The 15,308-nt window shown below is 36.9% G+C and overlaps 1 protein-coding gene across 1 annotated transcript in view; it reads right to left on the bottom strand.

Annotated features, from left to right (window-relative positions):
* The window catches only part of grik4 (glutamate receptor, ionotropic, kainate 4), a 381,843-nt gene that overhangs the window by 143,637 nt on the left and 222,898 nt on the right, over positions 1-15,308 (bottom strand). The window contains exon 5 of the mRNA XM_028464526.1: positions 6,245-6,342. Coding sequence (XP_028320327.1) covers positions 6,245-6,342 — 98 coding nt within the window. The remainder of the gene's footprint in view (positions 1-6,244; positions 6,343-15,308) is intronic.

The following is a 15,308-nucleotide window of genomic DNA, read 5'->3' as shown; positions in this document are numbered from 1 at the left end:
AGGGATAGGGGATAGGGTCACGGATGGTTAGGGTTAGGGTAAGGAACGACACTTAAAGAGTAACAAGAGTAACCACTTTTTTCTGCTGAACACAAATGTATTTTGGCAGGAAGTCAAGGTATATCAATTTGGCATATTTTGTTGTAAAATGTCAGAGTGACTCCCCTCTATGGGTTGAAACCAGGCTATTACAATTGGTTTTTGCTATTGGCTGAGAACAAGGTCATGTGACATTTTGGGACCATCTTGCGTCACAAACAAGCGCTGTAAACCCCACCCCTTTTATAAAAACTAGCACCTGTGGGCTCTACAATCTGTGGTGAGTAGGTTTGATTGAGAGAAGAATGGATAGAGAGGTACAGTAAATTGAATAATGAGTAGCTAGTTAACATAACAGATTGTTCATTGGAGATTTTATAGTATAGACTGGGCGTGTCTTAGCTGCTCCAAGAGCCCTGCCCACAATCAAGGTATTTTTGAGTTTCCCTACTAGTGGCAGGTCAAGAGAAAGCAGGGGTTACTCTTTAATGACAGCCTCCATGACACTATTCATGCTAATGACAGGTGTCATGTCAGCCTTTATGTATAAAGCTTCAAACTAAGTGATACCCCAAATTGTATTTAATACAATGTGTTTTCTGGGAGGTAAACATATTAAATCTGTTCAGTTCATTGCAATCTCCAACCTGAAGCAAGAAAATGAACTTTTACTGGATTGTGAAGCAGATCTCTGAAGCAGTCTTCAGGAAATGCAGTGGCGAATATTTTGCTGCGAACCGTAGAAAAGGATAAACATTGTTTCCCAGAGGTCAGTTATTATCTATGTTGTGCTATTGAATGAGCCTGACTTAAAGCAAAGCTAAGAATCATCCTGCTCATCTCATTCAGAATGACTTTCTTATCTTAGTATATTATGGATTTTGGCTCGGGTTCAACATTAACTTTGAGTCAAAATCCTTTTTCTATTTGCTATTCAGTATTTCATTGTGATGTACATTTTACATGATCACAGCTGAAGTAATTTCATTATTTCACCCATTTCTGTATACAAGTATATGACTATCAGAGGTTGCATTTTGCTTGTGGTAGTGAATGCAGAGGTTTTCTTTTGTCCTCACAAATGTGCACCATGTAAAAGCAGTTATGTAAAAAAAAAATCTAAAAATTCTAAATGACAGCTTTCAATTATATTTACGCACAGTGTCATTTTGTTTATCTTTTGTATTACCGGTGTTCATGTATCCGTTTCCTAACAGCACAGACATAGTGGGAAATGTATCTTGGTAATAGCGCATTGGAAGTGAGCTCACCATCTTTAAAGGCTATACCAGCTATAGGGCTATTAGCGAGACATCAGCAGCAGAGTAATCATGACTTGAGCAAGGTGACCTTCTTAGACGAGCCTTTGCCTGCACCTGCGCATGCACACACCTACATCATAGCAGCTGATTAGGTTGATGTGCACACGTCAGACCTGAGATGGACCTAATCAGTGAAATCAGCTGCTGTTGGCTTTGGTTGGAATACAAAGTTGCTCATTCGTGGCTGCGTATATCATCAGGAGCGTGAGTTGAAGGATAGTTTATTTCAAGCAGGCACATTTCCTGAAAATGTAGCAGTTGTGGCCTAATGGGTTTTTTTTTTCTATACATGGATGAATGCAAGAAGCAGAGCAAGATAGACATCAAAAACCTCAAACATCTTCATATGTAAATACGGTTTGAAACCAATTCTCAACGCTGTGTCTGACAGACAGCCAGGATTCAAGATAATAAAACTCAAGGACTTAAGGGAACTTCAAAAAGACTCATGTGCTTATAATGACTATCACATTTTCCCCCTAAAGATGGACTTTGGAGCTATTCTTTCAAGTTATGCAATTGTTTGATTAATTGAGCCTTAAGAGGCAGAATAATTACAACCACAATTGAAAACTAAAAGAGTGATTACTCCATCAAATGCCTGAGAGACTAGAGATTGTTAATAGGGCATTTTATTAACCAAAGAAAAAGATTAGAAAGTGAAATATTCCTCAGAACACAGTTTTCCTTTGGATCTGAAAGCCCATTTTATACAATGTCCATGTAAACACAGATGTGTTTTTGTTTAGAATCTTAAAAATAATGTTAAAATATACTGAAGAGTCATTTATGACAAAGAACATCAGATATGAATGAATAATAATGTACAAAAGTATAACCACTTATATTGTCACATATAGTAATTGACACACAAAAAAAAATGAACAATCACAAAACGAAAAAAAAAAAAAACCATTGCCATTTTGAGGTGATAAACTTTAATTTTTGAATAAATGATCATATTTTTTCATCACTTGTCGACACTAATAACCAGTATGAATAGTCAGGGATGAAATGCTGTGCAGATGTTGATGCAGCCATCCTATAATAAGTAACTGCATGTCCCCATTGGGGACTTTTCTACATATTGGCTGCTTTGAGGTCATGTCACGAATAACATTTACATAATTATATATTATATATGGCTTTGACAGCGAAAAGAGTATATGATAAATAGGACCTTGAGATGACCACCAGAGTCCTGAAAAATGACACCAATGATAAAAAGAATAATTAAAAATAAATCAAAATGAGAAAGTAATTAAATGTAATATTAGTTTTATACAATAACACAAAATCATACAAAAATACAGGTACTATGAGGGTAAAAAAAACTATTTCAGTTTAGCTCACAGCAAAAGGCTAAAGTCATAAACACATCATTTAAAGTCCAGTTGGGAGGAGAGTGTGGCCAAGAGTGGTAAGTGGTTGTAATAACATTGCATTTAGAAACCTAATGAAGACGGACACCCAGTCACTGCAAGTCCAGCGCAAACGTTATGGGTGTCAATGAACTGCAGCTCTTTTTTTTTTTTTTGCTCTTTCCACTGCAGGCTAGGCTACATGATAATGTTTTAGCTTTCGGAGAACAGCAATTGAGACGACTTTGCTGTTATCACAATTGGTCAAGGTCTAACGGAAATGACTGACTAATGAAGTGTTACATTAGAAAGGACAAGGATTAATTTAACACGACAACAGCAGGTTGTATAATCTTTTGGCTGTTTGCGACACAAATGGGCATCGGACAGTGTTATGAAGTACTCTAAGCTTCAGAAACTAGAAAATAAAAAAGTGAATACACATCAAAGGGTGAGTAAACAAACCATTTCTGACCTGTGTCAGCTCTTTTGAGTATTTTAAATCTACTGGGTTTTTTTTAATAGTACTGTATGTTTAATATGGTCTTCAATGTTTATAGTTATATCACAGTTGATGATATTAAAATAGTACTACAGTTGATGATTTCTAACAACAGAATGTTCTGACGACCTCTTTGACAGATTATTGTCAAATTAGAAAGGTGCAGCATTCTGGAGAACATTATAAAAACAGTTTAGTAAAAGGAATCACAAAAGGGCATGCTTATTAATGTCATTCAGTTAGGGAAAAAATAATCTCTGTGGACCAAATCAATTGTGATGAGCACAAAGGAAGAAAACTGAATAAAGGATATTAAAAGTAGGGGTGGGAACCTCTGGGTACCTCACGATACGATACGAAGCTTGCGATTATCTCGCGATATGACGATATTGCGATTATCGATATATTGGTCAGAAATCAATCTATGATAATCTATGACATAAGAAAAAAAAAGATTAAGTGAAAAATTACAATTTTTATTTTATCTCTGAAAGACAATACATTGAAAAAGTGTCCTATGAACAGTGACACTATTTTAGTGCAACATTTCTGTAAATAAGTGTCAACATACCAATGTCAATGAATAAGTATCTCCAATAGTGCTTTCTGTAAACAAAAAATAGGGTCTTTCTTACCAGTGACACCATTATAGTGCAATATTCCAGTAAACAATATATTGGTTCCTTCAACAAACAGTGACAACATTTCTGTGAAGACGTACCTGCACATTTTAGTGAAAAAGCAGAAAATGTTTTGAAAATAAAATAAATAAATAAATAAAAAATCGATACTTCAATCGTGCAAAAAATATTGCGATATATCGGCGTATCGAGATATCGTCACACTCCTATATGGAAAACAGTGAACTTATAGTAAACACAATAATGAAAATATGAATATACTACAATTAGTGCAGATAGTTTACCATCTTCAAACTGAAATTGATTTGGATCTAAGTCACAGTTTTTTCTTTTCATAATTCAAAGAAATGCAGTCTCTCAGCATCAGATGGTACAGCAGCCATGGCAGAGTTCAGATGAGCCAATTAGCTTTCCACTGAGTTGTTTTCACATGCAGGCAGGTTCTGAAGCCAAAGCCACTTAGTCATTATTAAATAGCGGGAAAAAAAGGTTTTCTTCACCCTACCATTCATATGATAAAATACAACTTCTAATATATACCAATAAATTATGATCTTCTTCCACATTATGTTGTAGTCATCCTAATGGTAAATAAAGGCTCTATTCTCCCAATGCGTGTAAGTAAAAAAAGCTGCGCGCTATTCTCCCACTGTACTTTAGTCAGTCACTGCGTGCCTTCGTCCCAGTTACGCACTCTGGGTGGAGAGGCCCTGAAATGTGGGCGTTCCCATTCAAATCTGGCTTTACGCGCATTCTCCCATCTACTGAAGTTCTTCTCCTCTTACGTACTTCTGTACCTGGAATAAGTGCAGCGCCCAGATAAGGTAAAACATTATATTGCACTAGAAATATGGACTCAGTTACAATTTAAGCCACACAGACTCATAATATTACAGAAGAGACTCCCAGAAAGAATCTATTCAGTGACACTGTCACGCTGTGACGAGGTGGGCGGAGTCACACAAGGATTGACCATCAGCGTTTCTAATATGTTCACATTTAACAGTTCTAGACGGAACAAATAGTGTTACATTTCATTAAATTTTATCCGCACCGTCCACTCTCTTTCCTGGAAGGGCGTCAGTGCTGTGTCATGGAGGTGACCAGCTGTGCGCACCCGAGGCGCGCGCCTTGGGTGCGCACAGCTCAGTAAATGAAACTCTGACGGAGGTCAGCCCTCTGTAGATGCTGGTCAGATGTCCAACTATTTCCATACTATGTCCAACATAAAGCCACAGTTTGATCCAAGCAATCATATGCGTAGGTTGGTGAAATGAGAGGATGGATACCAGAAACTTCAGCTTCAGTTTGGACTCGCTCACATCAGCTCCATAAGGCTTTAAACAATTTATATTTAAAACTGCGTATCATGTAGGAAGCCAATGGTTCCGTTTCACTGCTAACATCTCAGTTTCCTCTGTATTAAAGCAAGACGAGTTGGCTCTGCAGGAATATTTCCCCAAACCTCCAGCACATCACACTTGGTCACGCTTTAGAGCAGGTACCGTATTGGTGACAGATGATGATGATGTGCACTGATCATTTCTGAATGCAGGAATGGAAGAAGTTAATAAAATCAGGCTTTCCACACAAACCAACGTTAATCTGGCGCTAATATGAGAGATTTTAACTGTGACTCGGACAGAAAAATGTGTCCAATCCTCAACTGCAATAATCTGATTAAATCAACCTGTTACATTGTTTATCAACTAAGGCGTTTCAAATTAAAGGTGTGCTTTATCATTTTTATGGATTTCAATGACATTTATAGGTGTTGGGAAAACTCCACGTCCAAGACAGCCCCAAAAACATGACATCATGGCGCGGTCCGCCTCATTTGCATCAGTCCTCCTTCATTCACAGACTAAACGCTTTTGGTTGATTTACGCGTGGTGGGCGTGTCAGGAGCCTGGACCAGAGAATATGAGCAGATGACAGGTGCGTAACTGCAGGCGCTTAAAAAAAAGCTTAATTCCAGACCAGAAAATAGGGCCCTATATGTCTACACAACAGGACGTGGCTATTTTAATAATGGCATTTCAGGCAAAAAACTAAACTTTTGTTTACTTGTGTTGGTTGTCATGAAATTTTTAATGAACCATGGAGAGAAAGAGGACCAAAATATACTTTTGGGGTAACAATAAAAATAATAGAGGTAAAATGCCCTGCAGTACTTTAATTTAAGTAGGGAAAAAACGAGCACTATTGTTGAAGTATTTCATCACTTTCACAAACAACTTGGATTTCATTCCCTTGCAATCTCCTAGAAACACCACACAGCAGCTAATGAGCATCATTGCTCCAAACTCTTCTGCTCATTCAGTGAGAAGCTGCCTGACTCAACCTGCGGCTATAGAGTAATTTGTTGCATGGACTTACCTCCTTCTCTCCACAAATATTGCTTATTATGGAGTTGGAAGCCGGACTGGCAGAAGGACCCAGGACTGCCACCACCCCTTTAGACATGATCTGGCACACTGAGGGAAACCAGAAGAAAAAAATATTCACAAGACTGTGAGAAACAAGGCAAAACAATATTATAATTTTTTAATTTTTTTTTGTCTCTTTTTTCCAAAAATCTTTTCTACAACAAATTTTCTGTCTCGCATTAATGGGACCCTCCCCATGTTTGTAAAAGGTGACACAGACAAACACATCCACCTTTGTGTCCAATATCCTAAGCTGATGCTCCAACAGGAAAGTCCTAGAATCCATGTAAAGAAATCAGATATTAAAATGATACTCTCTCAAATATAAAGAAAGAACATAATGGAAAATAAGAAACAGATAAATAACTGCATGACAGACAGGCAAGATAAAATAACACTGAAAACAATCAAAGTATGTAGTATTAATAAATACAATATAATACAAATAAATCAAAAACAGCAGGATTTCAGTTGTCTAATTAGACTGCATTGCATCTACATGGTGGAATAATAGAATAATAGAAAGGCAGTGTAACAGTCACCTTGTTGCCTTGCTACAAGATACCTGACTGTGAACGTGTAGAATAATGCAGCTCTGTCGATACAATAAGTTTGTTGTCACAGCAAAACAAGACAGTGGATCATCAGAGCTAAACTCTCATTTAGAAAATGCTGTACTTCATTTTGAAAAAAAAAGAAAGAAAAAAAGGTAAAGAAATTGGATCGGGCTGTGCAACACAGACGGCTGTACAACAACAATTCAAAAAGCAGCAACACGGGCATTAATCATAGTTATGACTGACAGACTCTGGCAGAGGAAACATTGACTGAGTTCCTTTTATACTTTAACTTTTCTTTTCTTTCCATTCCACACCCAGACACAAAGTTGTATTTTTTTTTTTCCTATAAATGTACATTTGAGATTTGGGTTTGTTATATTTACAGCCCAAAAAATACAGCTGAAAGAGCAGTAGAAGCATTAATTTCTGCAAAGGTTTGACTAAGCGTTTAGGCGTAAACAAACTGCGATGGAATTTGCATGGAAATGAACTACATGCCGCTTTATTAGGGGCCTCAATCCTTGTAATCCACACTGAGGTTTATTATCAATATCCTCACCTTCACAATCAACCCATTATAGAAAACAACTGCTCACGACTTTCCTTTAAAAAAAAAAAAAAAAAAGTGTGTATACTGTCTCTATACAGTATATGGTTTGATTAAATTGGTCAAAAGGAATAGAATTAAACACATTTCAATGTCACAAATGGGGAAATGCTGGGTAATAATATCAGCCTGTGACGGCACGCCATCATACACACAAAAGTAAACCACAGATCATTTTGTATGTTTGTTTTAATGCACATAACCTTCAATGGACTTAATCACAGGTTTTTGTTGGTGCCTTTCTATTCCCCTTTATAGTGTAAAGAAGAAGACTCAAGGGATAAAAATCCATTTGTAAAGAAAAAATGTTAACAATACACTTAGCTGTACATAGTGCTTGAAAAAGAAGTCACACATTTCTTCATCTTAAAATGGTTAACAATCGCACAGCAACTGCTGTTGAACCAAAGCGAACTGAGCATTGGAGCTAATAACAATAGTTATTAGCAGTCTTTCATTTCACTGCTCTTAGGGTGTACTCACACTGGCAACCAGGGCCATTCCTAACCAGCTCTGTGCATGTGTGAAACCATGGGGGGCCATTGTCTGGCCTGCGTAGGTGTGAACTGCACCACAGGGGGGTTAACGGCCCGATGGTCCTGCTGGAAGAGGTGGTCTGCGCACACACAACTCGACGCGACCCGCGCGCAAAATGTGATGACGTTGGTACCGCGCGACGCTTTACGGCACATAAACATCCGCATTCCGCAATGATAGCGGTGTCAGAAGTGCTCGTTAGCCGATGAAAAATTCAGAGTTGGCGTTACCTGATATATATGAACAACACCACAGAGAACTCATGGAGGAAGAGGACAACATGACCGTCAGGACTTCTCTTTGTTCAGCCGACAGCGGGACAGTAACGGAGTGTAGCAGCTCATCACCAGGTCCGGGTATTTCCGAGGGTTTAAATATACATATAAACACATATTACTGGTATATTAACCCATATAAACCAGAATATATGGAAATGGGACATTTTACTGCTGCAAATGTGTAACATATTACTGGTATTTTGTGGACAGGACACATGTGGTTGGCTATTATATAACCCAGAAAAAAATGGAAATTGGACATTGTACTGCTGCTAATGTATAAATAATATAAATAAATATATATATATATATATATATATATATATATATATATATATATATATATATATATATATATGGTGTTTCAGTGTTCTGGGACACATACTCACAAACTCTGTAGAATGAAAACAAACACAGTGTCTTGGGGAGCAAAGTGTAGTGTATTAATTTATTTATCTAAATGCAACCAAAAACAGAACATCACAAATACAAGCCCAAATAAATGAAATGTCTGAAAGAAAGGGTAATAATTTTCCAAACAAAAATCAATAAGCCAGAAATAAAGTGCAACCTTTTGCAAAATGTAACATGAACCTTAAAAACAAAACATTTAAACATTGGAAGTACAAGGATGGGAATATTATGACAGCAGAACCTGGAACAAGACTGCAAATTGTTGCAACTATTTATTTATTGTTAATCTTATTTCAGTTCTCTTCTTAGGTCGTGTCGTGTTAATGCACATGTGGCAATACCAATTTTCAGTATGTGGAGTTCCTGTTAGTCCTGCACAACTATAATGAATTGCTCAGAAATCTACAAGTGTCCTGTTCTCAAAATACCAGTAATATGTTACACATTTGCAGCCGTAAAATGTCCCATTTCTATATTTTTTGGTTTATATGGGTTAATATACCAGTAATGTGTTTATATGCATGTTTATACCCTCAAAATTACCATCGAATTTTGGGTTTTACTCGGACCCCTCATCATCACGTCTCTGCAGAAGAAGACCCTCCGCTGCACCTCAGCACTTTAACAACTCACTAATTTCATAATTTAAATACACTATTTCTACCTTTGTTTTTCTGTTTGCATGTCGTTTGCTTTGTATTTAATAAAATGGTTTCTCCAACAGTTGGTTAAATCTACACATTAATACTGTATATAATGCACATGCAGGATGATGTGTAACAATAATCAGTAAAATTAGCTGTAAACACATTGTTTAGAAATAAATATAAGGTTATGCTGTGAACAGAAAGAAAGGAAGACGAGCCAGATAATTCTAAACTTTAGAATATAATACAATCATAACTTTTAATCATAAATATGACTATTCTCAAAACAACAAACTTTGATATCTTTGTCACACAATATCTAAGCTTCTAGTGAATAATTTACAAAAAAAAAAAAAAAAAAATTCACTGATGGTGACACTGAGATCTCAATGTTACCATCAGTGAACTTTATTTTTATTTGTAAATTATTCACTGGAAGCTTCTCTGGTGGTGTGTGCAGTGGTTGTTGTTATTATTATTATTGTATGAAGCCAACATTACTGCAGCTCTGCACATCATTGTTGTCCTGTTAAAGTATTTTTATACAAAGACTTAAAAACAATCTGAAATTAGTGCGGACTCAAGTAAATCACCTTTATTATGCATTATAACAATCTGTTCCTTAAGTCTCTAAATTATTGAAACAATTAAAAACATCTCCTAAAAAATAAAATTACAGAAAATTAAATAATCATTTAATATACATTTCAATAAATAAGTGCATCCCATGTTGACTCTGAGCTTTATTCTGTCTGTTGTCTGTAGAAGTGATGAGTCTTGACCTGATGATGGAAACTAGGGTCAGCTCATGGTTTTAATGTCCAAGGAGGGGCGTGGCCACTCTGCATGGACTTAAAGAAGAAGAAATAAAAGAAGAGTTAGATAATGTCATGTTCATCAAAAGGAAAACTGAAAGTGATGGAGATAAATATGCTCAGATGGACACAGACACACACACAAAGTTTAAACAAACACAAATACTCTGTCCTAAATTGTCTCACACATTAAAAGCATCTATTTACACTTATATTAATGTACACAAAGACTAACTCCATAAAATCAGAACGACATTTATTGATCCAGAAATTAAACTGATCTTACCTTTATATGCTCAGTTTCCTCCTTTGTTTTTAAATCCATTTGAACCTCCATTCATGGTGGTTTTTATCATCAGAGAGAGTCTTTCATTTTTAATAAATCCACCGTTATTTGGTCTGTTTTAATCTTTCTTTCTCACTCACTTGGTTCTCTCTGTTCCTTGTGTCGATTTCGTCAAAACAAAACGGCATCTTTAATGTTTCTGTTACGTGTGAGTAAAATTACCGCAATGTACCGACACTGGCTGTAAAGAGCAACTTATTATCTTTCATAAACTGTTGGAATTTCTCTGATAGAGCAAATATGAGCAGAGTTACGGTCATTTAAATTAACGTGATGCGTTCAGGGGCCCTGGGAAACCCAGTCCGTGAAAAGAGCACGTGTCTGGGTAAATCTTGGTTAATAGTTACCCTACGCAACAGAAAATATGAAATTAACAGAATGTACTGTCAACAACAAACCCAGAGTCGCTTAATGGTGACGTAACGCCATACGTGTGTCATTCATTAACGTGATGATGTGTTTCTCTGTGGGAACCGAGTTGAGCTGGTGATCACGTCCGTTCTACCGTGTCAGAAAAGGGACAGGGAGGGGGGGATTCCTGCTGTGAGCTTGGAACGGCCCCAGTTGCCAGTGTGAGTACACCCAAGGAATTTAAAAGCCAGTACTGTCTGTGCTTCCTAATGGAGCTGGTAGATGTGGAACATTCTGTACCAAATCAGTCAATCACTTGACCTCAAGCTGCCTGAGATGCATTTCACTTGTTCTAGTTCAGACTTTTCTGACCAAATGTGCATTACCAGTTAAAAGTTGGGTCTTAAGGCCTCTGACCACATGACGGAACTCAGAGTGGCTGAGAACAGAATAATGTATTGTTCTTTCAGGTTCAGCGTCTCATCCAGTCATGGATACATCATTACACAGTGTGTAACAATGCTTAGGTACTGTACGTATTAGGGGTGTGTATTGCCTGGCATCTGGCGATATGATTCTTATCCCAATACATAGGTCACAATACGATACGATGTATCCCGATATTAAAGTATAAGGCAATTATTACAATTTTTTTTTAATTTATGACTTAAGAAACAACTAATATGTAAATTTGTACATCTTCATGAGAACATTATGTATAAAATATATATATATATGGACATATATAAACATTGACTTTAACATGCCATGTGCCAACAACTTCAAAAATTGGCTTTTAAACCAACTTTGACTTTAGTGCAACTTAACTGAGGTATATGCCTAGAACAACAAATAAATGCAGAAAGTTAGTACTTTCTTTTTAAATTTCATTGATAAAACACAAGCTGGTCAACATGCCCAGGTTTCAGTGCAATTCTTTGTGAAGTTACAATGTCTCCTGCAGTGGAAAAGACTTTCCTGGTTAAATAAAAGTAAAAAAAATAATAAAATAAAAATTGATAACAAATAATAGATATGGATGCATTTAGAATCGATCTGAGAATCACGCAACGTAATATCACGATATATCACCGAATTAATTTTTTTCAACACTCCTGGTACATATGATGTTTATTAGCATCTAGCACAATAGGAAGGGACAAAAACAACAGAATTCACGTTCTGAAATGAAAAAAGCAATCCAACCCTTTTCTTACTTTATCTATGTATTTAAAATCAACACATAAATGCTTCACATGTTTTAGGACAATATCACACATTTACACACTATTTTTTTAACCTGGAAACAGGTGATTGAATGCCTAGAGTGTCTAGTGTGGCACGTGGATAAATATGGCCATTTCTGCGCATAATTTGTTGACGATCACGCGCTTCGTGTTATGGTTTGTCTCGTCATCGTGCTATCCTGTGATTGAAAACTAATTTAGAGCTTCATCTGAAGTGTGTTTTTAACATGCTGTGATGAACAAGCGGTTTAGATTATTGTGACTGCATGTGTTTTAGTTGTTTTACATTTAATACATCATGGCAGAAGCATCTTCAAGTACACTGCTAAGTGGGATTTTGTGCAAAATATGAGTGTGATTCACCAGTTGGTGGTAAATAGGGGTTTCATAAACAATGTTTTAGGACCATATCTTACATTTCCATGGTATTTTTCCCGTTACGCAATGTGGCTCACGTCTTTCTTGTGACGTAATGTGGCGCAATTTCCGCGTAACCATGGCTTCCTTAAGTCATCTGAAGCGTATAAAATGTAAAACTAATAACAGTAGCATGTTTGGTATGATTTCAGGAAGTTTATTAAACAGTAAAGTGATCTAAACAGGAAAAGATTATGAAACGGAAAGGAAATTAAAAAAAAAAAAAAATGTGGAAATAGGTGCTACATGAAACGAAATTTGGGGGATTTTGAAATGGAAAATTCTCCAAACTTGTCTTAGTCACAGTTTGTTTTTTTTGTTTCTCAAATTTACACAGCAAATGCACAACATCTGAACAAGGTATACATGCTGCTTTTAATACATTAAAACATCTCTATTGAGTCTGACTTGTTTTGCTTTGTAAAATTCAACATAAGTGGCAGTAACAATAGAGGCTGGATGATTCATAAAGGACTGGGAATGTACTCTGGGGCTCATAATGGATTAACTATTCTCTAGATGGTCATATGTCACCATGATGGCCTTTATCTCAGCTTTACCATTGATTGCAACTGATCAATACAAGCTATTGGAACACTGAGATAATTTGCAGCCTGAAATGAGAAATTGGTCATTTATTTTGCTTGTTACACACTGGGTTGGATGGCAAAAACCATTCTTTGACAAAATGTTTAAACAAAAATTTGAGGAAAAGATGCAAACATTTTAGATTTCTTTTGTTGCTGTTGTTGGTTATTTATCAAGAAACTAGTTAGTCACTGAGGCTGAATCAAAGCTTTATTTGTACTGACCAGAGAGGCTCATTGTGTGTGTTGTTATACCAACGAGACACTATTTAAGAGCTGTGTGCGACAAATGCAGGAGTGGAACTTGAAAGGCACGGGCAGGTAAGACTTCCCCTGTGATATTTCATTCTATCTGCAGCAACTCATCCGTCCCTAATCCAATTTCTGGCTTTAATTACACACTCACACTATCGCACGAGGAAAATAGATTGCACAATACAAACACACACAGTCCATGTCGCACAAACCAGTTCCTGCTTTTTCACAGAGACACAGAAACTACACATAACATTAGTGCTAGGGCAGCCACAGTTAGAAATCTGCTCTGTCTTAAACCAAACACAAAACTTCACACTGTCTCCTGTTGTGGTAGTAAGTAATGGAATGTTTAATGTTGAATATTGTTATTCGGCTGAAAAGAACACTGCGTAATATTTAAAATCAATCCCCACATGTCTCCTCAAAGATATTTCTGTTGTTTTTTTCCTGCTGAATAGAGGCTCGACTTTGGTTTATTGGTTTGTTGTTTTCAGAAAAATCTACAAAAATCAAACACATGAACACCGAAACATACACAGTAATAAAAGCAATACATCCAGCTATGTAAATCCATTTCACAGTTGTAAAGTAAACTGATTGCTCCAAGAAATTATGGCTAAGCTACTTGAGAGCAGTAATCCTATTGTTGTCAAGCTTTAATTTTTTAAAAAGATTTCTAACATTTACTGCTCATAACTTATATTATGGACTTCTAATTCATGCATTTTTTCCTCAGGTTTTTTATTTTATAATGTGGAAAATGACCCACTTTGCAATACACCTTCCTGTTACAGAGAAGTATTCAGACTGTTGCTTTGTTTGGTCAGAGCAGAATTGTGGCCATCTTTAAGAGAAAAAGAAGACTGCTTTTGTTGCAGAAGTACATTGCTTTATTATGTATTTTTGCTTCCATCAAAAAGAGAACGTTCAACATTTGTTCATTTTTTTTGTGTGTCTGTCAGCAGGATTATGTCAAAACCACTTAAAGTCTGTGTAAAGCAGAAATACATTTTTGTTATGAGTTCGTCACACCACAGAAACATGTGTCATTGACCACTGAGCCAAAATTGAAAGGTGAAAAAATTCACTAAGTACATAAACTTAGGTCTCAAAATCATGGAAAAACAAGCACTTCTGTCTGCTCTGAAACGCTGGGGGCGTGTCAGTTAGAGGCGCTAGAACCACGCCCACGCGCAGGAAGGGCACCGCCTCCGTGTACTAACCCTCACTTAGGGTTTCCACTGAATACGTCTCTGCTGCGTTACGGCTCGAACGACTGACATCACGAGATCGAGGAGTTCTTGTGATATTTACATAATCGCGCGAGAACGCAGTGTTACAAACAAACAGATAAACAGGTCAGTGTTCCTAACGAAGGAGTACAAGAAGGTTGAACTTATGATTATCCTAAAAAGGTTGGGTGACATCATAAATTATTTTGTGGTTCTCCACCTCTAGGATGAGCTTCTCCTCATCCATGTTGTTATCAATGACCTCTGAAAACCTCTTACCTGTTGACTCCAGGCCTGAGCCCGCTCATTATGACGTTTTGGTGATGTAGTTACTTTAAATATGATCTGAAGTGTGGTTTTTTTTTTTTTTTAAGTAACTGGATGTTTTAATGTTGGGTGTGGGCTTAACATCCTGATTTGCTATATTTGCTCTGTGGGTCGTGCTCCGCCATCCGCCAGAAATCGAAGTCCTGCGTATCTCTGTCGGAAGGCTCTAGACTGTCAGAGCTAGGACAGAGCAGATACAATAACAAAATTTTGGTGCAAACAAAGTGCTCATTTCATAGCAAATGTGGCACCAGCCACCCCGAGTATGAATAAGTGGTTTGTTTTTGGCCGATAGGGGCCGATTTGTGCCCGCTGGAGGCCGCAGAAGTTTGGTGTGCTTCAGCAGCAGGGCCGGGTTTATGCTAAAAATCTAAAAAATTCTATCAATGGT

This window comes from Gouania willdenowi, chromosome 13, assembly GCF_900634775.1.
Source record: "Gouania willdenowi chromosome 13, fGouWil2.1, whole genome shotgun sequence".
Taxonomy (NCBI): domain Eukaryota; kingdom Metazoa; phylum Chordata; class Actinopteri; order Blenniiformes; family Gobiesocidae; genus Gouania; species Gouania willdenowi.
Note: the sequence above shows the minus strand (reverse complement) of the source record. Positions and strands in the feature narration are given on the sequence as shown.